Raw genomic sequence first — 26,826 nt, 5'->3', positions numbered from 1 at the left:
ATATGATTTTTAGAATGATTTAAAAATAAATTTAGTATTAAAAAATATATCAAGTAAAATAAAAACGACAACTGCAGGATTCGAACCTGCGCGGGTAAACCCAAAAGATTTCTAGTCTTCCTCCTTAACCACTCGGACAAATTGTCTTGATGAAATTTAATGCCAAGTAAAAAATTAGCATTCAATTTTTTTTTATGATTTAAACTAAAATAAATAAAACAAATTTAAATAAAATATTAAATTCATATTTTAAAAAATATTCAATTAAAACGAAATAAAATAAGATGAAATAAAAATAAAATAAAAACGACAACTGCAGGATTCGAACCTGCGCGGGTAAACCCAAAAGATTTCTAGTCTTCCTCCTTAACCACTCGGACAAATTGTCTTATTGAAATTTAATATCAAACCAATAATAAACTATTTTTTTTTGTTAAATAAATTTGATTTTATTGAATTTATTTTTTATTTAGTTAACTTTAAAATAAATACCATAAAAAATCATTAATTTCCAATGAAAAAAATTTTCAACTTGTTACTTAAGTTTAATAAATAAAACAAAAATTTATAATAATTAAATTTTAGAGCATGTTAATAGAAATATGAACTATAAATGGGCAAACATAATTTATTATTAGTTACTGTGCTAATATAAAAGAAAAAATAAAAACGACAACTGCAGGATTCGAACCTGCGCGGGTAAACCCAAAAGATTTCTAGTCTTCCTCCTTAACCACTCGGACAAATTGTCTTATTGAAGTTTATTGCAAAATTAACAATCAAACTATTTAATTATTTTAATTAATAATTTGTTTAAATTTAATTTAATTCTTAACATCTACTTTATAATTAATTAATTACTTTTTTAAAGACCAACCATTCAATATTTTCTGAAAATTGATAACTAAATATTACATCATGTTAAATAAAAAAAACGACAACTGCAGGATTCGAACCTGCGCGGGTAAACCCAAAAGATTTCTAGTCTTCCTCCTTAACCACTCGGACAAATTGTCTTATTGAAACTTAATGCAAAACAAATAATCAAACTATTTAATAATTTTTACAAATAAAAAAAAATAGGTTTTGATGAATTTTAATAAATATTAATTTATGGAAATTAATAAAGAAAATTTCTTTCATTTTAAATTTTAGTACTAAATAAAAATTAAAAACGACAACTGCAGGATTCGAACCTGCGCGGGTAAACCCAAAAGATTTCTAGTCTTCCTCCTTAACCACTCGGACAAATTGTCTTGATGAAAGACTAGACAAATAATTTAGAAAAGATTGCAAATTTAAATTATTTATTTGTTCATATTCTATTTGATAACATAGTTAATTTTTTAATAAGCATTAAAATATGGTTTTAATTTCATTTAATGCTAAGATAATTTAATAGCTATATTTATTTATAGATAGTTTAACTTATAATAAATAATATATTCATTTTAATTGCTTTTTTGAGAAAAATGTACAGATGATAAAATATTTAAGCATTGAAAATTTTCTTATATTGAATAAAATTAATAAAAAAATTATCAAAAAATCAAAAGATTTGCTTTTAAATTATTTTAATTTATGCTTAAATATTTATTTAATATTTTAATTTTTTATCTTTAAATATTTACATTTACTAAGCTGATTATTTTAAAACTAAATTGATACAATACAATAAAAGCTTTTTTTAAGCGTAAAATAATTAATTAATTAATTAATTAAGTAAAAAAATAAATTATTGGAGCTAACTAATACAAATAAAAGTATGCTGATATATTTACATATAAATTGAATGGACTGTTATCATAAGATAATTTAATCTAATTTTTACTTTAACTTGTTTATATTAGTTTATTTTTTCAAGTTATTCTATATAATTTAGTGAGAGATATTTATAATGAGATTAATATCCTTTCATTAACTAATTCATTAATTGTTTGTTTATTATTGATGTATGTATAGTTATTTTTTTTCTCATTTTGTTCATTACTTCTTTGATTTTTTTACAAGCCAATCTACTATTGCAGGTATATTGTCTCCTCTTAAAGCACTTACCATTACTACTACCCATGGATTTGATGTGATGTAATCTAAATTCATACCTAAAATGTTTATAAAAACACAAATTATTTAATTGATTTTAACAGGCTTGTTTTATCTTTACAAAGAATTGTATTTTACCTTATATTATATCTTATTCGTTCATATGACCTTAAATATCTACTTTATTGCCTATGACTAAAATAGGAATATTGGAAAGTTCAGTATCTTCCAACAGAGTATGCAATTCTCTTTTAGATATACTAAGAGTGTCTCTCTATATTTAAAAATGGATTTAATTAATATTAAAACATTTTTACTAATTATTTTATTTATTTATTTCTTTCATTCTATGCAATGTTTTATTAATTCATGTCAATTTCAAAAACTAATTCAAAATTTCCTAAACCCAAACATTTTAAATACAAAAATGGCTATCATAGAAAATAATTTCTGAAATCGAAATTCAAAACATGCTAGCTTTTATCAAATTAAAATTAGCTTTTAGTATTAAGAAGCTATTTGCATTTTCTATTTTCTTTGGTGATTTATTGATTTATTAATAATTTAAAGATTTATATTTTTACATTAGCAGAATCTACAACAAACAATATAGCATTTACACCTCTCGTGTAGAGACCCCATTCTGGTCTATATTAGGTTTAACCACCGATATCCCACATTTTCATCTTAACTCCTCCTTTTTTAAATTGCTTGACATTAAGTCCTATGGTTGGTGCTGTTACTGATGCTTCACCTAAAGATAATTGATTTAAAATAGTAGTTTTTCCACTATTCTCTATGCCTATCATAACAATCTCCATATTGCTTGATGTGAAAAAGTTCTTTAACTTTTCTACTAGATTGCCCATGTTTTTTTTATGTTGATTATAATTTGTATCTATGCTAAACTTTTTTAAACTGCTTGTTTGCAAATCTTGGCTGATTTTTAATTTAATCTAAAAAAATATTAAATTACTTTATAATTTGTAATTGATTTAATGCTAGATTTTTCATTGAATAATTTTAATTTACTACTCAATTTCATTTAATCAGAAATAAAATTTGTACTTACATTTTACATATTACATCAAGACAAAAGAAGATATTGAATTAAAATAGAAACCTAGTCAGGCAAAAGCAAATTACGCATACATAAAAGCAAACAAATTTGACTGAGTGTAAAAATTCTACACTTACTAAAATTAGTTAAAAAACATTCCTATCTTTCTATTAAATATTTCTTAAATACAAATTTATATTGTATCAAATCTAAATTTTCCTATTTATTAATAATATCAAACTAAATATATATTAATGTTACCAATAAATTATTTAAAAATAAGGTGTAAGCTGAATAGCAAAATAAAATGAGCCTTTACAAATTATAATTTTAGTAATTCTTTATTTTTTAAACTTTAAAACTAATAAAAATATTCTAAAATAATTAATTTGAAGTAAAATTTTATTATTCTTAGAAATGCAAAAAATAATTTTTCAATACTTGGTTTAAAAATTAACTTTAATTTTATAATTTATTTAAAGTAATCATATATTGAATATTATATGGGCAAATACAATTTATTATCCAATTATAATAAAAAATCTATGAATTTTTGTTTTATAAAAAATTTGAATGAAGGATATTTATTTGATAGAGTGATAGCTAGTTAGTTAGTTATATACATACATAATTAATTTACACAAAATATATAAAAATATGGGAAAAATAAATATCTTCAATTTTAAGATAAAACACTAAATTCATGTTCCCTTGAATATTCTGGTTGTGTTTAATTAGTTGGAGAGTTTTGATTTTAATGGTAGGAATCAAAAATGGCTAGTTTAGCTTTGATAGATTCTAAGTATAATTCATCTATCTTTTCTCTGTTCTAAACATCTTCTACTGTGAAAATACTACCTTATTTACTACCTTTTTATATATGATACATTAATTCTTAGTGTTTAGCTTCATCATCTAGCTTCTTTGATAACCTTAAGAGATTTTTCTTCTTTTCGAGGGGGTCAACTCCATGTTGCATACGAGAAATTCTTTCCCATTCTTTTAAATTGCTTGTTTTCTTATCTAAGTTAAATTTACTTCTTATTTCTGACATATAGTCAATTTTTGATTTCATTTAAGAAGCATTGCTCATTACTGAACCGTTCTTTATTTCAGACCTTTAGTTTTTTAATAAATAATTTTTAAAATATAAAAAAATTATTATAAAGGTCTATTAATAATTTTTTATATAATGATAAAATCTTTAAATAAAAAATGTTACATTAACATGTTATCATTCTATCTCGAAAGTGGCTATTCAGAGCGAGCCTTTTTAGGCATTCTTTTTACTTGTTCTTTTACTTCTTCTAAATACTCTAAGCCCTTATCCACATAATTATTTTTACCTCTTTCAAATTTAATTTCGTTTTTATAAACTTTTTCATCAAATTTATCATAATCCTCACTGATTTCTTGCTAAGAATCATTAGAGTTTCTCCTTCTAATTGGCTTAATGTACTTAGAAGGATTATTTAATTTGTCAATTTTGATTTAAATTTCTAATCTTTTTTATGAATCCAAGTGAACTTTCTTTTTCTTTTTAACACCATCTGCAAAGTTGTTCCTAGCCTCAACTATTTTAAGGGCTCTCAATTTTTAATCTAGGTTTTATCAGTAATTAATTAATAAGTTAATTTGTGATTTTATAATAAAGTATCAACCTTAAGGTGAATTGAATGAGACTTCTTCTTTGCTTTGACTCCACATAGTAGAAACAGGGAAAGAAGATACCTTTTATAGGTGTTCTTTTAACTCTGCATTTCTCTTCTTTCTATCTTGAATTCTATCTTCTTCTTACTATTTGAGCTTATCAAGATACTTTTACTGATGCTCAAACAAATTCATTTCATCTATTCTTTTGTGATTTTCCTTTATTCCATTTAATTAATCTAATTTTTCTTTTTCTTCTAATTTTTGTTATGATCTAAACTGTTTATTCAGCCTTTAATATAAAGGTTGTTTTCCATTATTCATTCTTTCTTTTAGCTATTTATATTTTTCTTCATGTTATTCAAGTTCTTTGGTACGTTGTGCTTTTTCCTGTTCAATATCCCTAATATAAAATTAACATTAAACACCTCAATATATTTTTTTGAATGCATTTGAAAACTTATTATTGAAATTTTTAAAATTATTTAAAGCTTTAATTCTAATAAGATTAATTCATATTAATTGCTATCAACTTAAATATCTGGGTAGCATTTTTGCTGAAATGAATTTAAGAAAAGATAATTTAAAAATAAAATAATTATTTAGTTTTAAACCTTTTTTAAGCTTTTCTTTTATAAGTAATTTAAATTAAATTTATTTATTTTTCTTATTAAAGTTTTTTCTTATTTTTAAAAATAAATTTTTATGATATAATTTTGAATTCTGTCATAAAATTAATTTAAAAAGATTACTTGATTCTTTTTTTAAGTTGCTCTTCTTTTTCTTTATCTTGCATGATTTTCAGTCTAGCTTCTTTTGCTAACTTATCTTATTCTTCTTGTAGCTATTTGGCTTACTGCTCACTTTCAATTTTTTTGATTTTTTCCTCAAATACTTTTTTATCTTCTTGTACTTTTTTAATAAAAGTGCTTGCTTCTCTTCTTTTCTAAGAATCTTGCTATTCAAGATAGGCTTTTAAACCTGCATGACTGTAAGCACTTCTTGGATTTTCAATTCTTTAACTTTAAAGGTTCTTTATTTTTTTTTCTATTTCTTTTAACTTCTTTTCGTAATCTTCTCTCTCCCTATCAGTTACATTTTTGTGATTTTATATTTTTACATAGATTTTATAAAACTTACTTTTTGTAATTTACAATTCTTTTTTCAAGGACTGCTTCTTCGACAATGCTTGGCTTCTTTGTAGCACTCTTTAATAATAATTTTAATGCTTAGAGATATATAAATCAAATAAAAATTACTATCGTTTTAGGAATTTCGATCAGCTAATTCTCACAGTCTTTGATGACCTAATTGGCATACAATATCTAAGACTATAAACTGTCTCTCTCTCTGATAAATTAAAAAAAAAACTTGTAAATATTGAAAAATTGTAGACTTGAATTGCAATTTCTATAAAAATAATTTTTATTTTCTTTACTTAAGAGCCTCTAATAAAAGTTCATCTATTTGATCTTCTTCAATCATATGTCCCTTTCTGAAAATTAAACCCTGTAAATTGAAACGTAAAGAAAGAATTAAAGATATTATAGTTGGTTGGAATGATTTATTTAATTATTTAGAAACTCAATTAATTAATAAATTAAATATGTACTTCAATAGATTAAATTCCATATTCTATTCTCTTAACATTTGTTTTGTCTACTTTCAAAACGATATCTTTTCCTTCCTATTTTTTTATATTCAATTTATTAGCAAAAATAAATAAATAGCTTGTATTGTTGAAGTCTTTTAAAATTTTATTTTTGTAAAGTTTTACAACTAAGTCATCCATATTATCTACTTGCATCGCTCTGTACAATTAATCAAAGTATTCTTTTTGCTATTTCATATATTCATGCTTCTTTTGCTTTTTTTCAAGTTTTAGCTTATTTTTTTCTGCTAATTCTTATTATTTTTGGAGCTCTAGCTATCTATTTGCCTCTTACTATTACTTTAAAAGTTGCTAAGCTGCTAATTACTATTGCTACTATTACTATTTATTTTATTCTTATTATTTGTTAGCATTTGGGACTGCAGCTGCCTATGACTTTTATTGGTCTTTAGCATTTGCTTAAGCTTAGTTTGTTTTATTAGGCTCTGCAGCTTTACCAGGCTACTGTTGAGGCTATTTCTTTATTTTTAAATTTGAAATCAATTAAATTATTAAAAACAATCTATTTTATTTACTCCATCATTTTTTTGTGGCTATTAAGCATTAGCTGGCTAAGGAGCCTATTTTAACAATTATTTGAATATAAAATGTATTCGTTTATTAATGAAAGAGAAAAATTACATTCCCCTTCGCATCTTTGGCTAATTGAGGTTCTGCTTTTTTAACAGGATTTTAATTTTGTTGATTGGGTTGATTAGGATTTTTACTCATTTTGTAATTAACTTTAATAGTAGTTTATGAATATGTTAACTTTGTAGTTAATTTATAATTTTAAGTTTATAGAAATGATAAGCTTATTAAAATCAATAAGATTGATTGCAGCAAAACTTTTTAGATACTCATTCACTATTTCATTCATTCATTTATTAATTCATTCATTCAATATAGCATCTAATTATATTATCAATTTTGTTATTTGAAACTCTTTTTCTAATTTATATAATTTAATTCATGTTATTCATGTATAGATTCATTCATTCATTCATAGTTAATCAAATACACCTTTCACTTGAAAGCCATCATAATAAAGTGAATATCTTTTGCTGGAAATTTTTTTTTCTCAATAAACACACATTTTTTAGAGTATGCAAAACGTAATCAAATAAATATTATGCTTATATTCTAACTCATTGTATGTAATGATTAATTACATTTTTATATTTTTAAATAAAAGTTATTTTTTATAGAGAAAATGTTTTAAATTTAATTAAAAAATTTTTTTTTCTAATGAGTAATAAATAAATCATTTTTATTTTATATTTTTCAAAGATTAATAATCTATTTAAAATCAAAGTAAATTGTGATTTAATACCATATAACTTTATGACTCTTTTGTATAAAAAGACTTAATTAACATTTAATATTTCAAAAAAATATCTTTTCTACTGAAAGATGTTTCTGTGTTTTAAAAATAATTAAATTCTATTAATTGCATAAAAAATATTTATAAAAAGATATTCATCTTATTAGTTAAATAAAATTTTAAGTTATGAATCTTATTTTATGAATGCTATAAAATTAATTTATTATTTATTTATTTGATATTTATAGAAAATTAAAATTGAACATTATTATTCTAAGTCAAAAATCGATAGATAAATAGATAATCTTTACTTGTTAGAATTATTTATTTGAATCTAAATTCAAAAATATTAATTTTATTAAATATTAACAATATAAAGACTAAAATAAAAGTAAAAGGAAAATTCATAAATATAATGAAAAAAAAAATTAGAATATTAAAATTTAAAATGATTAATTTTACATAAAATGGTTAAGACAATTTAAAGAGAATTTGTTTTTAATAAGTTAGAAAAAGCTTTTTTAATATATTGATTAAATTGGTTGATAATAAGCTTTAATATTTTTTAAGTTTTTTACAATTTTTAATATATATTAAATAGTTAATACTCAAAGAGATTAAGAAATATTTAACTTATGATTTATTCTTTTAATTTCTTAATTAACCTTAGAAATTAAAAGAATAAATCATTTTCTACTTGTTTTTGCATTGCTATCATCTTAATAAAAAGATGAATCTTTGAAATTATATGATCTATTTAAATTTGATAGTTATCCTTTCTTTATTCCAGATATGCTCTACTATTTTAGATACTTTGGTTTAGAATCGCTATATTCTTATTCAGCTCGACTCTAGCTTTTCTTATATATGATAGGAGATATGCTTCTTGAGAAATTATTCTCTTTCGAGTCTAATTTTTTTGAACTTTTATTAAAGCTTGTATTATGCACAGACTTATTTTATTTGATTTACTATCTAAAGTTTGAAACTGAACTCTATGATTTATTTTGCATTACCGATGACTTTGATAAATTTGATCTAGAAGTTTAATTAGGTGTGAAAGATCTATCTGTCAGATTATTATTAAAACTACTTTTTATTGGAGTTTGTTAATAATAAGAGTTGGTAGTATCTATTGCCCCTAAATATGAATTAGGCTATGGAGAGTAACTTTAATTGTTTCCCCAAGGACTTAAGTTGTTTCTTTAAGAGACAGCATTTTCGTTTTTAAATTAATTATTTTATCTTCTATTCTCATTCTATAGATTAGAGAAATTTTCTTTTGTACTTTGTTTTACTCCAGCAGCAACTGATTTGCTATTTTTAGGATTGGCAGGAATAAATTATGCAGTTTGATTTACTTGTGTGTAATTAACTGGTTCTTATTATCTGCTCAAGTTCAAACCAGAGTTATTCATATTTGTAGACTTAGAACTCTATTTATTTTAACTTCCAGAATGAATATAATTTGCAAAAGTTTATATTTTTTATTAAGGTTTTTTATTATTTGATTCAAAATCCATCTTGTGAAGTTTGTCCTCTTAGTTAAGCCACTTGTATTCTTCTAAAAATGTTAGAATCAAACTTGTTTTCAAGTGACCATCTGAGGTTCTAGATCCTTAAATTTGATCTAAATTTTTAAGTAATTCACTCAACTAACTGCTTAATTCCTAATTTTTATTTTTTAAATTTAATTTAAAGTATATTTAGGTTAGGTGGGGTTTTTGTTGTTTTTTTGTTGGATTGGGTTATCTTTTTATCTTATTTTCTATACTAATTTGTTAATTGAAAAATTATAATTTAAAATAATTTTTGGAACCCTTGTTTTATGGAAAATTTGGTTAATTTAGTTTGAAATATTAATATTGAATTGAATTTATGGGGATTTCTAGCTATTAATTAATGAATGAAAATAATTACGCTATATTTCACATTAATTTAAGGATTAGGGTTTTTGTCAGATTTCAATATCATAAATAGTAAACCGTTTAAAGCCTATTAAAGTTCCTTTTATATTTCTTTGTATTTCTGTAAATATTCTTGATTATCTTTGATAAACTTCATTTATTCCTTTTTAGCTTTTATTTCTGCTATCCTGTTAAGAATTTAATCTGTTTGATTATGTAAAGCAGATATTTGTTATTATAATTTTTATTGTTCAGGACTTAATCTTTAAATTTAGTTTTCATTCATTCCTAAAAAACTTCTAGGTGTAGTAGCTGCTTGATTTAGAGGTTAATCAATTTACACTTACTGATCTTGTGAAGCTTTCTATTTGAAAGAGTTTTTAATTTATTCTTTAGTTTGCCCAGATTATTAGTTATCTTATGTTTATTATTGTTATGTTTACTTCTTTTTTTATTCTTATTCTTAATCTAATTTTATAATTCATAATTAATAATTAATGATTTTTTTTAAATATATAAAAATAATCATTTGATAAAACTAAAACTATTTCAAAATTCATTCCTCTTATTTATTTTGTTTAATTAATTAATTTTTATCATTAATTAATTAAAAAATTTAGTTATTTTCATATTTTAAATAATAAAATTTACTTTTTATTCCAAATTAAATATTTTTGATATCATATTAATCATAAAATCTAATCATATCATATCATTTATTTATCTCTATATACCAAATTTTTTATACATTTCAATAAGTGACATAATCTTACACTTTAAAAGGTTAGATTTATTTATTTTGACTAAAAACTTTCTTTAATCATTTAAACATAATGGAAAATTATTTATAAAATCGTTTTGTATTTTTTCTTATTTCAATAAATACTTCTATTCATTCAAAAGTGTTAGGTTTTTCTATTTTAAAAATGTAAGCCTGATAAAATAAATAAATCTTAAGTAATTAATTAGATAACTATCTTCTTTATCAATAACAATTAGAAACTAGTTTCTATAATATCAATTAATTTATAAAATATGATCATTTTTGTTTTAACTAATACTCATTTTGAAAGTAATTTATTCTAAACAATTGCTTTTTGTATGTTATTTTTTATAAATCTTTAAAATGAATTAATTATTGCTGATTGGTTTTATCTAGTGTTTATTTGTTTTAATTGTAAAAATGTTTATAAATTAAATTAATTTTATTTATTTAGAAATAAATTATAAATAATATTTAATAATTTCAAATATGTTTTACTTGAATTGTTATTGTTGTTGTTACTGTTTTATTAATTTGTAAGCTAAAGGGTACTAAGCTTTGCTTCAAGTTAAGCTTAAACAAGTTCTTCAACTCTCTTTTATATGTCAACTGGGAAATCTTAAACATTTGAAATAGTAGTGTCCAGCTTGGAAATGGACTCATCTCCAATACGCCCACTAATAATATTAGCTAAATTATTGAATTCCAACGAATTAATGCGAAAAGAAATTTCATCGTATTAAATAAGCTCAAAGTTGCTGGCATCATCACCCTTATTTTATTACTTCAACTCTGAATATTGAGGTAAATTTCTAAATTAATAATAACTTATAAAAGAAAAGCCAATAAAAAAAAAATATTTTTACGAATATTTCATTAGGAAACGAGAAATAGGAGCTAGGTCTCTAAAAAAACAAGCGTTATGAGTATTTTTCTAAATATTATTTACAGGAAAAATGTAAGCTAAAGAATAAGCTTCTATCAAATCGCCTTAAACAAGATTAATTTTATTTCTTTCTAATTTCTCGTTCTAATTATAAAATCCATTGTTTAATTCATCTGCTTGAAGCTTTAATATTTCCTCTATATCTCTAGGTAAATCACCTTTGTTAAAATGTAAGTTAAATTAGAATTAAAGCCACATTTTTAAGCTTACCGATTTATTTGCTTGTAATATTTTCTCTTTTCTTAGACTATACCTTTGTATTGATATTGTGAAAGTCGAATTTTGGTTAATCCTCTTTTCTATCTTCTTGCTTCTATTCTTTCTCTTTATTCGCTTGTTGTTAATTAACATTAGACTTCTACTCAATTTCAATATTCGTTACTAACTAAATTTCATCTTCTCTAGATGATGAACGCAAATTAATGTTCTAAAAATCGCCCTCTTAAGCTTACTAACTTGATCCAAATAAAAAGTTTTTCTTTTTAAGTTCTAAATTAACTGATGATTTTTTCCTTTCCTCTTCATTTTATTTTGTTTAACTCTACAAAACAATTAATAAATGAATTAATAAATAAATTAACTAATAAAATTATTGTTAGATGAAAATGTAAATTTAAGTAAAAATACTTGAACCCAAAACGATTATTTTCTTAAATAATTATCAAAACTACTCGAGTCTGAGAATATTCTCATAGAATTCGTTAAAATCTATTATGATTTCTAATCTAAATCTATATTAAACATTAATAATTAAATTATTAAATGTGCTAATCAATTAATCAATTAAACAAACCTCTTTGTTGTTTAAGAATCCTATTATACTCTTCAGACTCTTGGCTGCCAGAAGGTGAGTCTTATTTATCAAATTTAATGTTAATAGGTTAATATCCTAATTAAGTATTCACTTTTTCCACTCTCTTTTGTTCTAAATAGCCATCTAATTAACAAAAAAAAGATTAAATCATTCCTACAATACAATCTTTAACTTTTTATCATGAATGCAAATGAATCAATTAAAATTGATTACTTTCTAGAACAACTTTAGACATATTTAGCTTTACATCGTATTATGACATGATATTATAATTATTTCTTACTTGAACTTTACAAAATTGTTTTATTTACAATCAAGTTATTGTGCTTGTTTGTATGTTAATAAAATAAATAATTGAATTTTGTTATACTTAATATATAAACTAGTAAGATATCTAACTAAATAAATACAATATTTAGTATTTTCTTCTTTTTTTCTCAAAACAAATAAACAAAATAACATATAAAAATTTGCTTTTTTCAACCAACCACTCAAATGACTAATAAATAAATATATAAATTAATTAATTATCATAAAAAACTAATTTTCATTAAATTTTTCATAAGATAGAACACTGACTGTTAAATTTTGCACTCATTCATGTTTGTTTTTAATAAACACGAGCATTAAAATCAAACAAAAATTTTAAAATATTAAGAATTTCAGTATTAATTTCTGCATTCTTAAAACAAATTCTATGAAGTAAATTAAAAATATATTTGAAGCAATTAAATCACAAAAAACATTGCTTTAATTTCAACAAAAAGCGTTATTAATTTTAGGTAAATAATATAAATAAACATATGTAAAAATAATTATTTATTTTAGCTTTTAAAAATAAATTGAGTTGAAATATTGATTTGTAAAATAAAATTACTTGATTTTCAACAATTATTTTTATTATTTTAAAATTTGTAGAAGATAATTATATTTATATATCAAGTTTTAACAAGTAGGTTTATTAATAGTGATAAATTAAATATTTTTAATTAATATTTTTTATTTTTTAATCAATCAACTTAATTTATTTTGATTATCAATTAAAAAAATAGATAAATTCAGTTGATTAAAATTTAAAATTTAGTTAAAATAATTAAAAAATTAATTTAAAATTAAAACAAATAATTAGTTGAGCAAATTATTAAATATGAAACACTTTGTTTATTTAAATTTATTAGATAAATTAATCATTTTAATTTTTATAATCTAATTAAATGTTTAGATGCATAAATTTAAATGTTATTTTTGCAATCATATTTTTTTAATTAAATTATTTTTTAAATAGTTTTCACATTAAACAAAGAAATTTTAATTTTCAAAAAAATAATTTATTTTGGAAGAATTTTAAAATTTAAACTAAAGAATTTATTATTAAATAAATACTTTTTTGGTTGAATAAAATGAATGATTTAGTAAATCCAATAAAAATTTAAAATAAAAATTTTAATAATAAATGACTAACTATTTAGCAAACATTTAAAAATAAATAATTATCATTATTTAAATTTCAAAAATTGGACTATTTGTTTTCTAAATAAAAGGATTTAGTGTAATTAAAAAATTTTTAATTTTTAATTATCATTTTTTGGTGTTTCTGTGCCATTCTGATATTTTTTTAAAATCGTATTTTAAATTTTTTGATAAGGATTAAAATTTGAATCTAGTTCATAATTTATTAGGCATTAAGTAAATAAATAAAGAGTTAAATGCAACACATGTTTTTTTTTTCGAAAAGCAAATTATTTTTTAATAAGTTTTAAAAATAATGTTTTAAAACGAAGTCTTATTTTATGATAAGTTAAATCATTCTCAAATTTTAAATTACAAATATGATATTTTTATTCTCTTTTTATTTTTTACAAACACCTGATTAGTAAAGAATTTATTCTTATCAGGTTAGAAAAATAAATAAGCAAAAAAAAAAAACCTATTTTCAAATAATAAATTAATGAATAAATGTCTTTCTTTCTTTCTATTTTTTGAAAGATTTTGTATTATATAATGATAAAACAATAGAAAGAAGGATTGACAAACAAAACAAAAAGGATGATTGATTGATTAATTAATTGAAAATAAATATCCTTAGAATATTAGAATCTATTTTAATTAGAAAAGAAATTGTGAATAATATTGAATAGTAAAAGGAAAAACAAACCACCTTATTTTTGTTAGCTCTATAATTTAATTAAAACAAATAAAATTATAAATAGCGCATCAAAAAAACAAACAAACAAAATAGATTGATTAGATAGTATAGTATACTTAAAATATCATTAAAATGGAATAATCTTGGCAATTTTATTATTAACTGAGTTAAGAAGCCCAACAAAATTCTAATCTTATACTCACTTACTGCTTAAAGGGGTACTCTTGTCAGTTGATGAATGATTAGCGTAAAATTTTGAAACAACATAATGACCCTGATGTTCACAAATTAGAATAATTGTTGACATAAAGATTCAGTGAAATAGAATAATTAATATAGCAATATCCAAATTTAAAGAACAAGGAATAAAACAAACAATAATTAATTAGCTAGGTTTAATCTAATGTAGCTTAGGTTTTGTAAAGCTTAACTTAGGGTGCTTTTACTCCTATGAATAAGCAAATTCTTGAAAAAAATGTGGCATATATTGATGCTTTGCAATATTATGGTCCCTTGACTTCTGAATTGAACAATTTGAGTATGAAATTAACAAATATTTTTCTTGATTTTAAAAACTATTTAGTTAAATAATTATAAAAAATAATTTTTTTTAATAAATTTACTTTAGTTAAGCAAATATAATTTTAAATAAACTTATTTAATTTAAATAGAGAGTGTTGCATTGTAGAAATTAGCATAGTTTTCATAACCTAGAAGCTAGGATAATGATAGTAAAATATACATTTTCAATTTACTTTTTGTAAAATATCATTTTTTTAAATAGACTTTAATGTGCCAGAAGAAGGAGGTGTTGCTTAGTTTAATTAGAGCAAGATATCCATGCAAAATAACTAATAATACTTGAACAATACTCCAAATAATGCTTTAAGTCCTTCCCAATAAGATGCTTACTATTAAGAAGCCTTCAGCAAACTTCACAATAGCAGGATAAATGAAATGGATTAAAGTTCAGTGAAAAGAATTCTTGAAATTTCCAAAGCGATGAATCAACTCGATATCAATCAACCAAATGTTGCTTAAAAAATTCCCTCACAAATAGCACCTAAAATTGAACAATCTCAAAGAATAAAAAGCATTTATCATCCTCCAAATTTTGATACTTTCAGTGCTAAGGATGGTTAACCATAAAACGAAAATGTTAATCCAAGCTTTGACAATAGCTTTGGCACCCCTAATCCTGACTTACTTCAATAATCTAATTTTAAAAAATTGAATGATTAACAAAGCAACGGATAACTCTATAGCAATTTAAACAATAACAATAATTTACCTTAATCATAAGAATCACCCAATAATTATTTCTTTAAAAACTCTTAAAACCAACAAAGCTAAATAAAGCCTCCATAGCAACCAGCTCCTATAGATAATTTTGGAACTCCAAACCCTGATTTTAATCTTAACTAATTCAATCAAATAAATTAAGTCTAACAAATTCAGTAATAACAATTCAGTAACTTCTAACCTGCTCCCTAACAACCTTAATTCCCTATTAATAGTAATATTTAGCCATCTCAATTTGATAATAACTTTTAAAATTAAGGATTCAACAACAACAATAATAATGTCCAACAATCTAACTTTAATAATAATAATAATAATTTTGGATATCCATTTGTAGGATAACAGTAGTAACCTCCCAAATAACCTTCTTTTGTTTAGTAATAACCTCCTGCTTAATAATAATAAAGTAAAATCCCAGATGTAGCTCCTTCTTAATCAAAATCATATCCTTTAACTGGATAAAAGAAATCAAATGGTTTAATTAAAGTGTAAAGTAAGAAGTTAGTGGAGTAAACCATTGCTCAGATGAAGTCTGGCTCTCTTGAATAAGTAAAAGCAAATCTTACTGAAGCAATTAAATTATTAGACGAAGTATAGCTCTGATAAGCTTTTCTCTATTATTTTTTCAATATAATTAAAATCAATAAATAAAACTTTTTCTTGAGCAAGCAAATTAAAATATAATTAATTTATATACTTATTTAGTAATTATCTCATAAATGTATTCAAATTAAAGAAAAGATAAAATAAATTAATTGTGATTTTGTTTAAATTTTATTTTATAAATTCAAATTATATTCAAAACTTTGATATTAATTATAATTATTCTATTCATGGTATTCTTAGTTTGTTTTTTTGAGTTTTAATTTAAGCAAAATGAATTTTTAGTAAATTTCAAGTATTTAAATATAAAAAAACTGATTTAACTATTGAATTGATTACTTCTACTATAGTTCTTAGCTTTAATATTTTGAATTTAAATTAAGCAAAATGTATGTATGTTTGATCTATTTTAAAGAATGTAAAATTATGAAAAAACATGATTCAACTCATTATTTCTAACATAATAATAATTTTTTAAAAGCAAATTTTAAAAAATCTTTCAATTAAATTAAAAAGAATTGAAATTAATTTTTAAAAATAAAAATTTATTTTAAAAAAAAGATTAGAATTAAATACTCACTGTTGTATGTTTTATATTGATGTTATTTTCAAAAAGACATTTAGTAAATTCCTGCTGACATAAGTTAAAAAAAATGTTTGCTTGATAGAAAATAGAATTTTTAATAAATTATCAAATAGAAAAAAAAGTAAATATAAATAAAATAGAAATGAAAATAATTGTAAAATAGAAAAGGAAGTAAATGTTAAACTATTCACTATTCATTTGTATTTTTATGATCAGGTAAGATAATTTATTTTATTATTTAAATTAAATTAAAGAATTAATCAGATAATTTTAATTGACTGATTGCATTAATAAACTTTGCTTTTCAATAGATTTATAATAAATATAAATAATAAGATATAATAGATATGGAGAGTGTGATCTATCTCTTTATCCTGATTTTTATTATTCATCTTCAATCTTCAACTTATTTGTTATTTTGAAGTTATTCAATTTTACGTAGAGTGAGTGAGATCACTCTTTCAATATCTATTATATAATAAGCATAGCAACAATAATTTTGATTATTTTGATAAAATATTCTTAAAGTTAAGTCAAAACATTTTCAAATTTATTTCATTAAATTTATTTTATTTTATTAAAAAGATCTTTAACACTTTAAAGAGATTCATTTAATAAATTGATGAAATAAAATATAAAAAAAATCTTAATAGTTACGCTTCTCTCATTATACTAAGTATTTATTTAATTTTTGATAAATAAATTAATCTATTGTTGGCCAGAAAATACTTACAATTTTCTAAAATGTGAGCTCGTGTTTATTTTTTTTGTAAATTAATTGAAAATAAAAGGTATTTATTTTTCTCACATTTAAAAATTTTAGTTGAAATTTATCATATTTAATTTCATCAGACAGTTTTCTAGTTTTCAGTAGAAAAGTTAAGATATTTCTTGGCTGTATTTTATAATCATATTATAAATCAATAATTTAGATTAATACACTCATTCATTAGTAATTCATCAAAAATAAATAAATAAGCAAAAAGGAGATATTTAATATTTTTATTTTCAAAAATGGATCACAAAGTTTAAGATATATTAGACAACAAGTTAAAAAATTTAGAAATAGATGACATTGATATTGATGACTATGAACAAGAAGAAAGATAAAGCAAAATCCTTGAACAGTTTGAACTAAACTAACAAGGAATGATGATTTCTCAAATAAAAGAGAACAAAAGCTAGATTAAACCAAATAAATAAGATAACTAGATGGAAGTTGAAGATAACATTTACAGACCAGAATTAGATTTGAGACTGTAAAATATGATGTCAAGCGAAGTTTAAAGAACTTATTCAAGAAGAGAAAGTCTTAGACAATCTATATTAAGAAGTTAGTTTAGTATCTCTGAAATTTAAGGTGAATTAGAAAGACTTAAACTTTCTGAGGAGCTAAAAGAACTTTTAAAAACATGTAAATAATTCGACTAAAGAAGCAAATATTTTAATGAAGTTTAACACATTAAGCTTAATAATTTTTATTTTAAAATAGCATATTTTATTTGAAATATTTATTTTAAAATTAATACAGCAATTGACCTTATTCAAAGTATTATTGATTATACTCCCAATTTGACTACGCAATTTGAAGACAATGATAAGCTCATAGATTTGATTTTAAATGTCTAAAAGACATTATTTCTCTCTCTTATTTAGATATAAGAAGTAGCCTAAATTTTGGCAGTGAGTGACTTAAAACCTTAAGAAGCTAGAGATCTCTCTCAACAATATTCAGCTCTCTAAAATTATTGCATTTATGTGTAATCAAAAAATGATGTTAATCTCCCAGTAATTTCAAATAGAAATTAATATAATTTATTTATTTTTATGACTAATTTTGTTATTTAATTCAATTTTTATTATAACTTAAAAGATTCTATAATCTACCTTGAAATACTTGATTGAAAATATATTTAATGAAATTGAATACCACTACAAAGAATTGCTTAAAATTGACATTAAATCAGACGACTATATTGACCATTTTAATGATATTAAGATTGCTAACTCTAAACTCAAGACCACAATTTAAGTTTTCCCTTACGCCACTGTTTTTGACTAAGTAAAACAAACAAAAATTTGTTTTGTTTTGATGATTTTTTTTGAATAGAAATCATTTAAAATCATTTTTTTATTGATAAATTGATATAATTCACTCACCTTCACCATTTAAATTACCTTTTGAACAATAATAGAAAGATCTATTTTCTCTAGATCCTAATGATCCTATATGGATTAGATTGAGAAAAAGAACTATATTTAAGCAGCTTGCTCCTAAAGAATAACTAAAGAAGTCATTCAAAAAAATAGTGAAAGGAATCTTACTGGCAAATGCAATGGTGGCAAAAGGGGCTGAATAAAATACTTAATTTGAGAAACATTTATACTAAAATTTTGGAGCAATTTATTATTTTTTTTAAAGCTAAAAAGCTCAAAAAAAGGCTCATGTTTTCTTCTCTGAGCCACGTACAACAACAGCCATTCAAGTATTTTATTGTGCAAAACAATTAGAAAAAAAACCATTTAAAATAAATATAAAAAGGTATGGAACTTAATGGATTAGGGATTCGTAAAAGTAGCCATGAGCATTATGTTCCCTTCAATAAAATATAACAAAAAAATATATTTAAACCCAGTGGCTAAAAGAATTACCTTAGAGTCAATTTAAAAAGAATATGAAGATGGAACTAACAATAAAATAGAAAGGATTTCTATGAAAGGAGGAGTTAGACTTGAAATGAAAGATGAGGATTAGTATTATAATGATTTATTTAAAAAAGATGAATCCAAAATTAAGATCCGTATTCTAGCCCCCTCATAGCTATTTAGGCCATCAGTTAATGAAAGAGATAATTTTGACATGGATGTAGAAGAGGAAGTATAAAACCAATCAGGTATATTTATTTTTATGTATTTATTTATTTACTTATTTAATTACCATATTTCCTCTAACCTAATAACTCTACATTCGCAAAAATTAAAGAGGTTCCTAGCATATTTTGAAATATTTTTTTAAAAATTGTTGAAAGAAAATTTCAAAACATAAATTCTTAATCTATCATTATATTGCTTTTACTTGATTTAATAAATATTAAACCCATAAAAAAATGTTTAAATCCCAAAAAATGATAATAACAAATATGAATAAATAAAACATGCAAAAAAAATAGGTGCAAATATGTATGGATTGTCTTAGATTTATACTTAATAAGTATGTGATAGTATGATAATACTAATTATTCGAACAAATAAATATATTATTTTTTAAAAATTTTTATTTATAAAAAGGTTTTTAGAATTTCTTTGAAAAGGTTAAAGGCATTTTTCATCGCAAGAAGCTTTATTATGATTCAATTATAATTCACATTCATGGAGGTGGATTTGTTGCCATGAGTTCTCGTTGTCACCAGACATATTCTCGTTAGTGGGCAAATAACTTAAATGTACCCATTTTTTCTATTGACTATAAAAAAGCTCCTAAGCATCCTTATCCAGAGGCTCTAGATGATTGTTGGCAAGCTTATAATTGGATTCTCAATTTTGTATCTCGCTTTTTTAGTAAACAAATACCTTTTTTTAGTCAAAGAATTAAAAAATAAATAATATTTTTTTAAAGATATAAAGCCAAAGAAAGTTGTTTTAGTTGGTGATTCTGCAGGTGGAAACTTGGTTACTGGTAATTAATTAATTTGATTTGATTATCACTTAAGAAGCATAATTAATAAATTATATTAAATTAGCTTTAACTTTAAGATGCATAAAGAGTGGAGTCAGAGTTCCTGATGGAATAGTTATAGCTTATCCAGGTGAATTATTAAAAAATAAAATACATATGCTAATTAAATTTATAAAAATAATCAGCTTTGAATCTTAATTTAAGATACTTTACTCCTAGTTTTCTTTTAGCTTTGGATGATTAAATATTACCTCATACATTCCTTAAAATGTGTTTAGATTCTTATGTCCCTGAATAAATTGGTTTAAGGCCAGAATCTGATCCTTTTATTTCTCCTATATATGCTAGTGATGAAGTAAAATTGATTTGAATCTATCTTGAATTTTATATTTAAAATTAAATTAAAAAAAGCTACTTAGAGAACTACCACCAACAAGAATTCTCGTAGGAACAAATGATCCTTTACATGACGAATGTTGGAGATTCCTTTAGAAGTTAGAGTAAAAATTGTTAAAAGTTAAAATAAATAATTTAGTTTAAAAATTATTTGTGTTATAAATCAATAGAAATTTAAACAAAGATGTTAAAATGGTCGTTTATGATTAGATGCCTCATGGATTTTTGAATTACGATGCTCCTAGTGGTATGAAAGAAGCTAAATAATGTGTACAAGATGCAGCCGATTTCCTCAAGGAATTGTTATCCTATAATCAGTGACTTAAAACAGATTTAAAAAATAAAAATTATTTTTGACAAAATAAGAAAATAATTTCTTGTTACAGTTAATGAAATTAATTGGAAAAAATTAGTAAATTAAAATTAAATGAAAAAAAAATAATTAAATAAATAATTAGCATAAATTAATTAATAAATAAATAAGACTTTATTATTTTTAACTTACATATTTTGTATGTAAAAATAAATATGAAATAATTGGATAAATATCTAAACAAGCAAATAACTTTAAGAAATTATAACCAATATATTTGTCACTTTTATAAAAATTAATTTCTTCATCCATTTATTTATTTGATAAGAAAAATTCAATAATTATTAAAATTAAATAATTGGTAAGTAATCAATCTATCTATTAATCTATTTGTCTAATCAGTCAAATTATAGTTGAAAAAATTATTAATAATTTGGTTTTATACCAAAAAAATTACAAAATAAATAGCGACCAATAATGAATCAAACAGATGACATTCAGGAATTGGGTTTGATTAAAAGAATTTCATTAGTAAAAAGTGGGTCGAATTTGTCTCCTGGAAAGAGCCCTACAAAAAGGGGTCAAGTAAAAATCACATATGGCAGCATTAAAAACTATATCATGGAAGACCCAAAGAATAGATAATTTTATGATATTTAAAAAATGCAGCAATACTTTAGGACACTACCTTATTTTGATAAAATATGCTCTAAATTAGATATAACTAGATAAACAACAGTATTAGAAAAGTTTTGTAAAAAGTTACGTTATATGACTCAAGATAAAGGCGAGTTTTTATTTAAACAAAATGAAAAATCAGAATATTTTTATATACTTCTTGAAGGAAAAGTAAGTTTATTGATTCCGAAAAGGGATGATGTAATTGAACAAGAAAAGTAAAATTTACCTGTTAAAGTAGCAAAGAATTTATAGAAGTAAGTAGCTCTTTTCTATGAATCTTCACCTTCAAGTAGAATAAAGACCTTTCTAGGTCGCAATTTTCATCATCAAGATTCTATTAATAGATAAAGTATAACAAATTTAATAAGGGAAGATTCACCTAGAATTATTATATCTGATTTGACTCCACAATCTAGTTAGACTCCAATAGATAGTAAAAAGAAATAATCATTTTTTAACCTTTAATCGATTTCACCTATCCGTTAACCTTCTGTTAATCCTTCACCATTTAAACTAAAGCACTAAGCAGAGCAATCTATTGCATAATTGGAAATATAACATTGCATTTAAAGCAATAAAAACAGTAATAGTAGAAGTTCACTTAAAGTTGTAATAAATTTAATATTTAAAATTATTTTTCTTAAATTTGATTATTTAAGAGAAAACCTTTCTATTAATTATTTTTAAAACAACCAATTTTATTAAGAAGCAATATTTGATTTTCAACTGAAATACATATTTATTTTTTAAAATAGTTGATTATATTTTATTGCTAGTACATTTTAATTATTTACTTTTCAGATAAAATTCAGGTTTAATCGTTTAAAGTTAAAATTTTAATATTTTTTTGTAAAATAAAAAAATAAGGTAACAAAATCAAACAGAGGGAGTACAAAAAGTATGTAGACTTTAGAAATAATCAACTCAATTATTCCTAAAATTGTTAAACAATAATTCTCTAAAGAGTATTAATAAATTATAGAGGATTAAGCCAAACAATTTGATTTATCTGTTGAAGGGTAAATATATATATAACTCAGGTTAAGTATATTATAAATAATAATTAAACTTAAAAAAATAGAGAAGGTGAATATTATGGAAGCATTTACGAATATCTTTTTGATGGGCATGTTTTTAAATACACTTTTGGCAAAATTTTATAATCAGGTGAAGCTATTGGAGGAGTTGATATCCTAAATAACAAAAGCAGGAGAGAAGCAGTATTATGCATAGATGATTGTGAATTGTGTTGTATCAGCAAAACAGAATATATAGAAATTCTCAAAGAAATTGAAGAATCTAAATTCAATAAAAAACTAAATAGAGTAGTTTTTATCTTTTAATAATTATTTAAATAATTTTTTAATATTTAAATTTTTATCAGCTCATCGAAAGTCTAGATCCTGAAATACCTCATCTAAGAAGACTAATGGGAAGAATGGTCCCATATTTGAAGAAGCAAAAATTCAAAAGAGGGTAAGTGATATACAATCAGAATGAAGAGATAAATGGATGCTATTTAATAACACAAGGGGAAATTGAAATTGTTAAAGAAGTAATCACCTTTAAAAAATGTTTATTTTAGATAAATTAATTTAAAATTTTTCCGATATAATTTGCAATGATACATTTTTCATAAACTATTTATTATATTCCTCCTAATTTAAATATTACAATTTTAGGATGTAAAACAACACATTATCATTATTAAGAAAATTTAATGAAATAAAAAATAATACTTTTTATTAAATAATTAGTTCAAATTGGCATAAAATTTTTAGAATTAGCTTATTTAATGCTAATATCATGCTTAAAATAATTATTTAATTATCTACTAAATAAAACCATGAATTAACAATTTTTAAATGTAAATGAAAGTTCTAACTCAAATCTCACTTTTTTGCTTATTTTAGGTTTTATTTAAATGTTAAATAATGTGATAGAAATTTTATCATAACATCATCTATTAAGTTAAATTATTTGAGTATATTTGTTTTATTTGCCTTATTTATTCCAATCTAACCTAAAATAAGATTATCTTATTTCAGTATATTAAGGAATACCAATTAAAAGTAAAATTTTAAAAGAAAACTAAAGTTTCATCTATACACAAACCATTATTTTTATATATAAAATTATATTTTAATAAAAATATTAAATTATTCAAATAATAATTTTAGCTAAAAATGGTACCTCCAGAAAATCATATTGAGAAATATGCTTATCGGCAAATTTAACCGAATGTATAGAGGCACTCATTAGCTTGTGTTTCTGTTGGGTAATATATTGGTGAGGAGGAGCTTTTACTAAGTTAAGACTATAGGAACTCTAGCGCTATCTGCAACTCATATGAGTGCAAAGTTTACTTTATTGAGAAGCAACATTTCCTGAAACTTATTACTGACCAGTTGGACATTAGAATTGCTTTCGAAAAAGCAATAAAGCAAAAAGAGAAATTCAATTCTCAAAAATTTAAGAACCTTTAGAAAATAATTTAAAGCAATTACAATGAAAAATTTTAAATAAGGGATACTTCATCAAGAGAACACTTGCTAGTAATTATTTATTTAGCTAAAGATTTATTTAATATTATTTTAAGAAATACAAAGATGACAAGAATCAATTTAGAGATTGCTACTAAAAAATTATCTATTTAGAAATGGAAAATCAGAAAAAGAAGGAGATTCCAAGCAACTAAGAAAGTATTGGGGGAGTAGCAAAGCAAAAAAGAACAAATAAAAATTAGCAGTCAAACGACTAATGTAAGAGAATTATATTGTAAAAGAAATCTGCTTCTGCACACAATTAAAGAGATAAGTAGCTGAATACATTGAATATAACTTTGAAAATTAAGGAACATTAGAATAATACAGCAGAAGCTCTCACAAATTATTACATAAAATCTTAAAGCTAAATAGAGTAATAAAAAGAAAATAAAATAGTTTCATAAAAAAGCATTTCTCTCCACTTACGAACACAACCAGATGAATCTCATGATAGTCATGATGAAGAGACATTTCCAAAATCGAACAATGAAAAAAAACCAAAACTTGATATTTTAGAGTATTTTTTAAAAGGAAATAAGCATGCAAAATGTTAAGTGAGTAAACATCTCAAAAATCTTTAAAAAAAAGAATCCAACAAAGAAAAAATGAGTAAAACTTTAGGCTCTACATTTTTTTTAGGAGTTTATCAAAAGATAGCAGAAGATTTCAACTAGAAAAAATAGTAAGAAGAATAAAATTAGATTTTTCATTAGTAAAACCAAGAATAAAATACTTATAAAACTAAAAATATACATGTGCTCTAGCAGTAATCTTAAAACCAGTAAGTTTAATAAAGCTCATAAAAATCACAAATTTTAAATAACTCTCAGCAAGAAAATCAGCAAGATAAAGTTACTTTTTGCGGTCCTACAACTAGGCCCTACACTCCTGAACTAGATACATGGAAATAAAATAACTTTAAAAGGCTATCATAAAACAAGACATTATAAAATAGCAAAACTGACCCTTAGAATTAAGAAATAAAATAGCTACACAATTAAACTAAATTAAACAGTTTTGCTCTCAACCTTTCTTACAACAGGAATCATGAGCTTCACTTGATAAAATCACATAAATGTTTTTAGAAATCTCATGTAAGCTTTACTTGAATTGATGATTTTTTAGTAGTTTTATTATAATTAAATTTAAAAAATTTTAAAATTAGCTGATTTTGAACAAATAAATTATTAATAGGAAATGATATGAGCATTTTTAAAAATAAACACTTGAAATAAATTTTCATATCATTTGATTCTAGAAACAACATTTAAAATATAAAAATTAATATTTAAAAAGATTAGAATAACCATATATTTTTGCAATATTTTCTCTTTTAAAATTATTAGTAAACATTTAAAATTTAAAAATATAATGCAATAATGAATATTTATTGGTTAATTGTGTTATTTATTTAATTGACTTTTATTTTAACATAACAGATATCAGTACAATAAATTATAAAGAAAACTAATTAAATTGTAACTTTGGGAGATTACTAAAAGCAACATACTAGTTCAAAGAAATAATTAGAAGTTTAAAAGTAGGAAAATTAAATTGACTAAGAAGAGGCTTTAAATGATGCTAAAAATTATAACTTCTTTGAAGAAAAACAGATGTAAACTTAAGATAAAATAGTAGAGATGCAAAAGAAACAGATGCAATAATCAAATACAATAGAAACTTATGTTAAATAATTTGGAGAATAATCAACAAACTATCATTTCAATTAATCTTTCAAACCAAACCAAGTAAATAAAATTAAACTTACTATTTTTTGTTAAATTTATTTATAATTGAAGTTATTTTATTTGACTTTTTCGATATCTTTATTTCTTAAAATTTAACTCCAATAGAGAGCAATAAGTGCAAAAAATTTAAAGTATGTAAATGGGAAGAGAACTAGAAACATCTCCACAGATAGAGATACTAACAATTAAAGCACCACAAATATATCTAATCAGAAATTAAATAGAACTGATTTATCTTTTGATTCAAAATCAGTAAGTGTCATTATTGTTAATCATATGGGATAACCTCGTAAATATGTTTATTGAAGAATACAAAAATAAGTTTCTAGTTATAATGGTATTTATTATTTTCGAAGAAAAAATCTTCATATTTCAAGCAAATTTATCAAAAAAATAAAAAAATAAAAATTTAAAGATAGATTTTCAATAAATTCAATTAAATTATTGCTTATTAGCTAATAAAAAATCTTATACAAACTTTTCCAATTACTAATATAACCTATTTATTATTTTGTATTAATTAAATATATATTTAATAAGCATGTTTATTAACATTATTTTGTATTTATTACTATTAATCATACATAATTCTAACTTTTTTAATGTATATGTAATAGTTAATAAATATACATTAACTTATTGTAATTTTTTAAATTTTAAATTTCTATCAA

The 26,826-nt window shown here is 22.3% G+C and overlaps 6 protein-coding genes across 6 annotated transcripts; 3 read left to right on the top strand and 3 right to left on the bottom strand. All coding sequences in view use genetic code 6, as the record gives it.

Moving 5' to 3' along the window:
- Window positions 1–1,983: 1,983 nt before the first annotated feature.
- TTHERM_00185940 (ADP-ribosylation factor(Arf)/Arf-like (ARL) small GTPase family protein) lies at window positions 1,984–2,912 on the bottom strand (the record flags this gene model as incomplete). Its single annotated transcript, XM_001008865.3, has 3 exons — window positions 1,984–2,102; window positions 2,182–2,317; window positions 2,628–2,912. 3 exons carry the CDS (start codon window positions 2,910–2,912, stop codon window positions 1,984–1,986), a joined length of 540 nt encoding a protein of 179 aa, XP_001008865.1.
- Window positions 2,913–3,779: 867 nt separating this feature from the next.
- On the bottom strand, window positions 3,780–7,190 carry TTHERM_00185930 (hypothetical protein; the record flags this gene model as incomplete). Its single annotated transcript, XM_001008864.2, has 11 exons — window positions 7,047–7,190; window positions 6,941–6,985; window positions 6,531–6,884; window positions 6,366–6,440; window positions 6,192–6,262; window positions 6,013–6,103; window positions 5,894–5,961; window positions 5,506–5,838; window positions 4,765–5,156; window positions 4,326–4,704; window positions 3,780–4,221 (listed from the first exon to the last, which is right to left on the bottom strand). The coding sequence occupies exons 1-11, from the start codon at window positions 7,134–7,136 to the stop codon at window positions 3,780–3,782; spliced, it is 2,340 nt and encodes a 779-aa protein (XP_001008864.2). The 5' UTR covers window positions 7,137–7,190.
- Window positions 7,191–8,414: 1,224 nt separating this feature from the next.
- Window positions 8,415–12,420, bottom strand: TTHERM_00185920 (hypothetical protein; the record flags this gene model as incomplete). Its single annotated transcript, XM_001008863.2, has 8 exons — window positions 8,415–9,398; window positions 9,649–10,103; window positions 10,897–11,210; window positions 11,265–11,502; window positions 11,555–11,885; window positions 11,972–12,075; window positions 12,138–12,281; window positions 12,372–12,420. 8 exons carry the CDS (start codon window positions 12,418–12,420, stop codon window positions 8,415–8,417), a joined length of 2,619 nt encoding a protein of 872 aa, XP_001008863.2.
- A 1,923-nt stretch (window positions 12,421–14,343) lies between these two features.
- TTHERM_00185910 (hypothetical protein) lies at window positions 14,344–16,209 on the top strand (the record flags this gene model as incomplete). Its single annotated transcript, XM_001008862.4, has 3 exons — window positions 14,344–14,842; window positions 14,976–15,035; window positions 15,089–16,209. Exons 1-3 carry the CDS (start codon window positions 14,437–14,439, stop codon window positions 16,207–16,209), a joined length of 1,587 nt encoding a protein of 528 aa, XP_001008862.3. The 5' UTR covers window positions 14,344–14,436.
- Window positions 16,210–17,809: 1,600 nt separating this feature from the next.
- TTHERM_00185900 (hypothetical protein) lies at window positions 17,810–21,188 on the top strand (the record flags this gene model as incomplete). Its single annotated transcript, XM_001008861.3, has 11 exons — window positions 17,810–18,209; window positions 18,327–18,583; window positions 18,669–18,857; window positions 18,991–19,281; window positions 19,338–19,689; window positions 20,084–20,353; window positions 20,412–20,471; window positions 20,536–20,601; window positions 20,657–20,826; window positions 20,883–20,971; window positions 21,038–21,188. The coding sequence occupies 11 exons, from the start codon at window positions 17,810–17,812 to the stop codon at window positions 21,186–21,188; spliced, it is 2,295 nt and encodes a 764-aa protein (XP_001008861.3).
- Window positions 21,189–21,609: 421 nt separating this feature from the next.
- Window positions 21,610–26,461, top strand: TTHERM_00185890 (cyclic nucleotide-binding domain protein; the record flags this gene model as incomplete). Its single annotated transcript, XM_001008860.2, has 8 exons — window positions 21,610–22,470; window positions 22,729–22,880; window positions 22,943–23,186; window positions 23,246–23,416; window positions 24,042–24,416; window positions 24,461–25,501; window positions 25,847–26,155; window positions 26,261–26,461. Exons 1-8 carry the CDS (start codon window positions 21,658–21,660, stop codon window positions 26,459–26,461), a joined length of 3,306 nt encoding a protein of 1,101 aa, XP_001008860.1. The 5' UTR covers window positions 21,610–21,657.
- Window positions 26,462–26,826: the final 365 nt, after the last annotated feature.

Source organism: Tetrahymena thermophila (genome assembly GCF_000189635.1).
Source record: "Tetrahymena thermophila SB210 genomic scaffold scf_8254798, whole genome shotgun sequence".
Classification (NCBI taxonomy): Eukaryota; Ciliophora; class Oligohymenophorea; order Hymenostomatida; family Tetrahymenidae; genus Tetrahymena; species Tetrahymena thermophila.
This window is presented reverse-complemented; position numbering and strand designations above follow the sequence as displayed.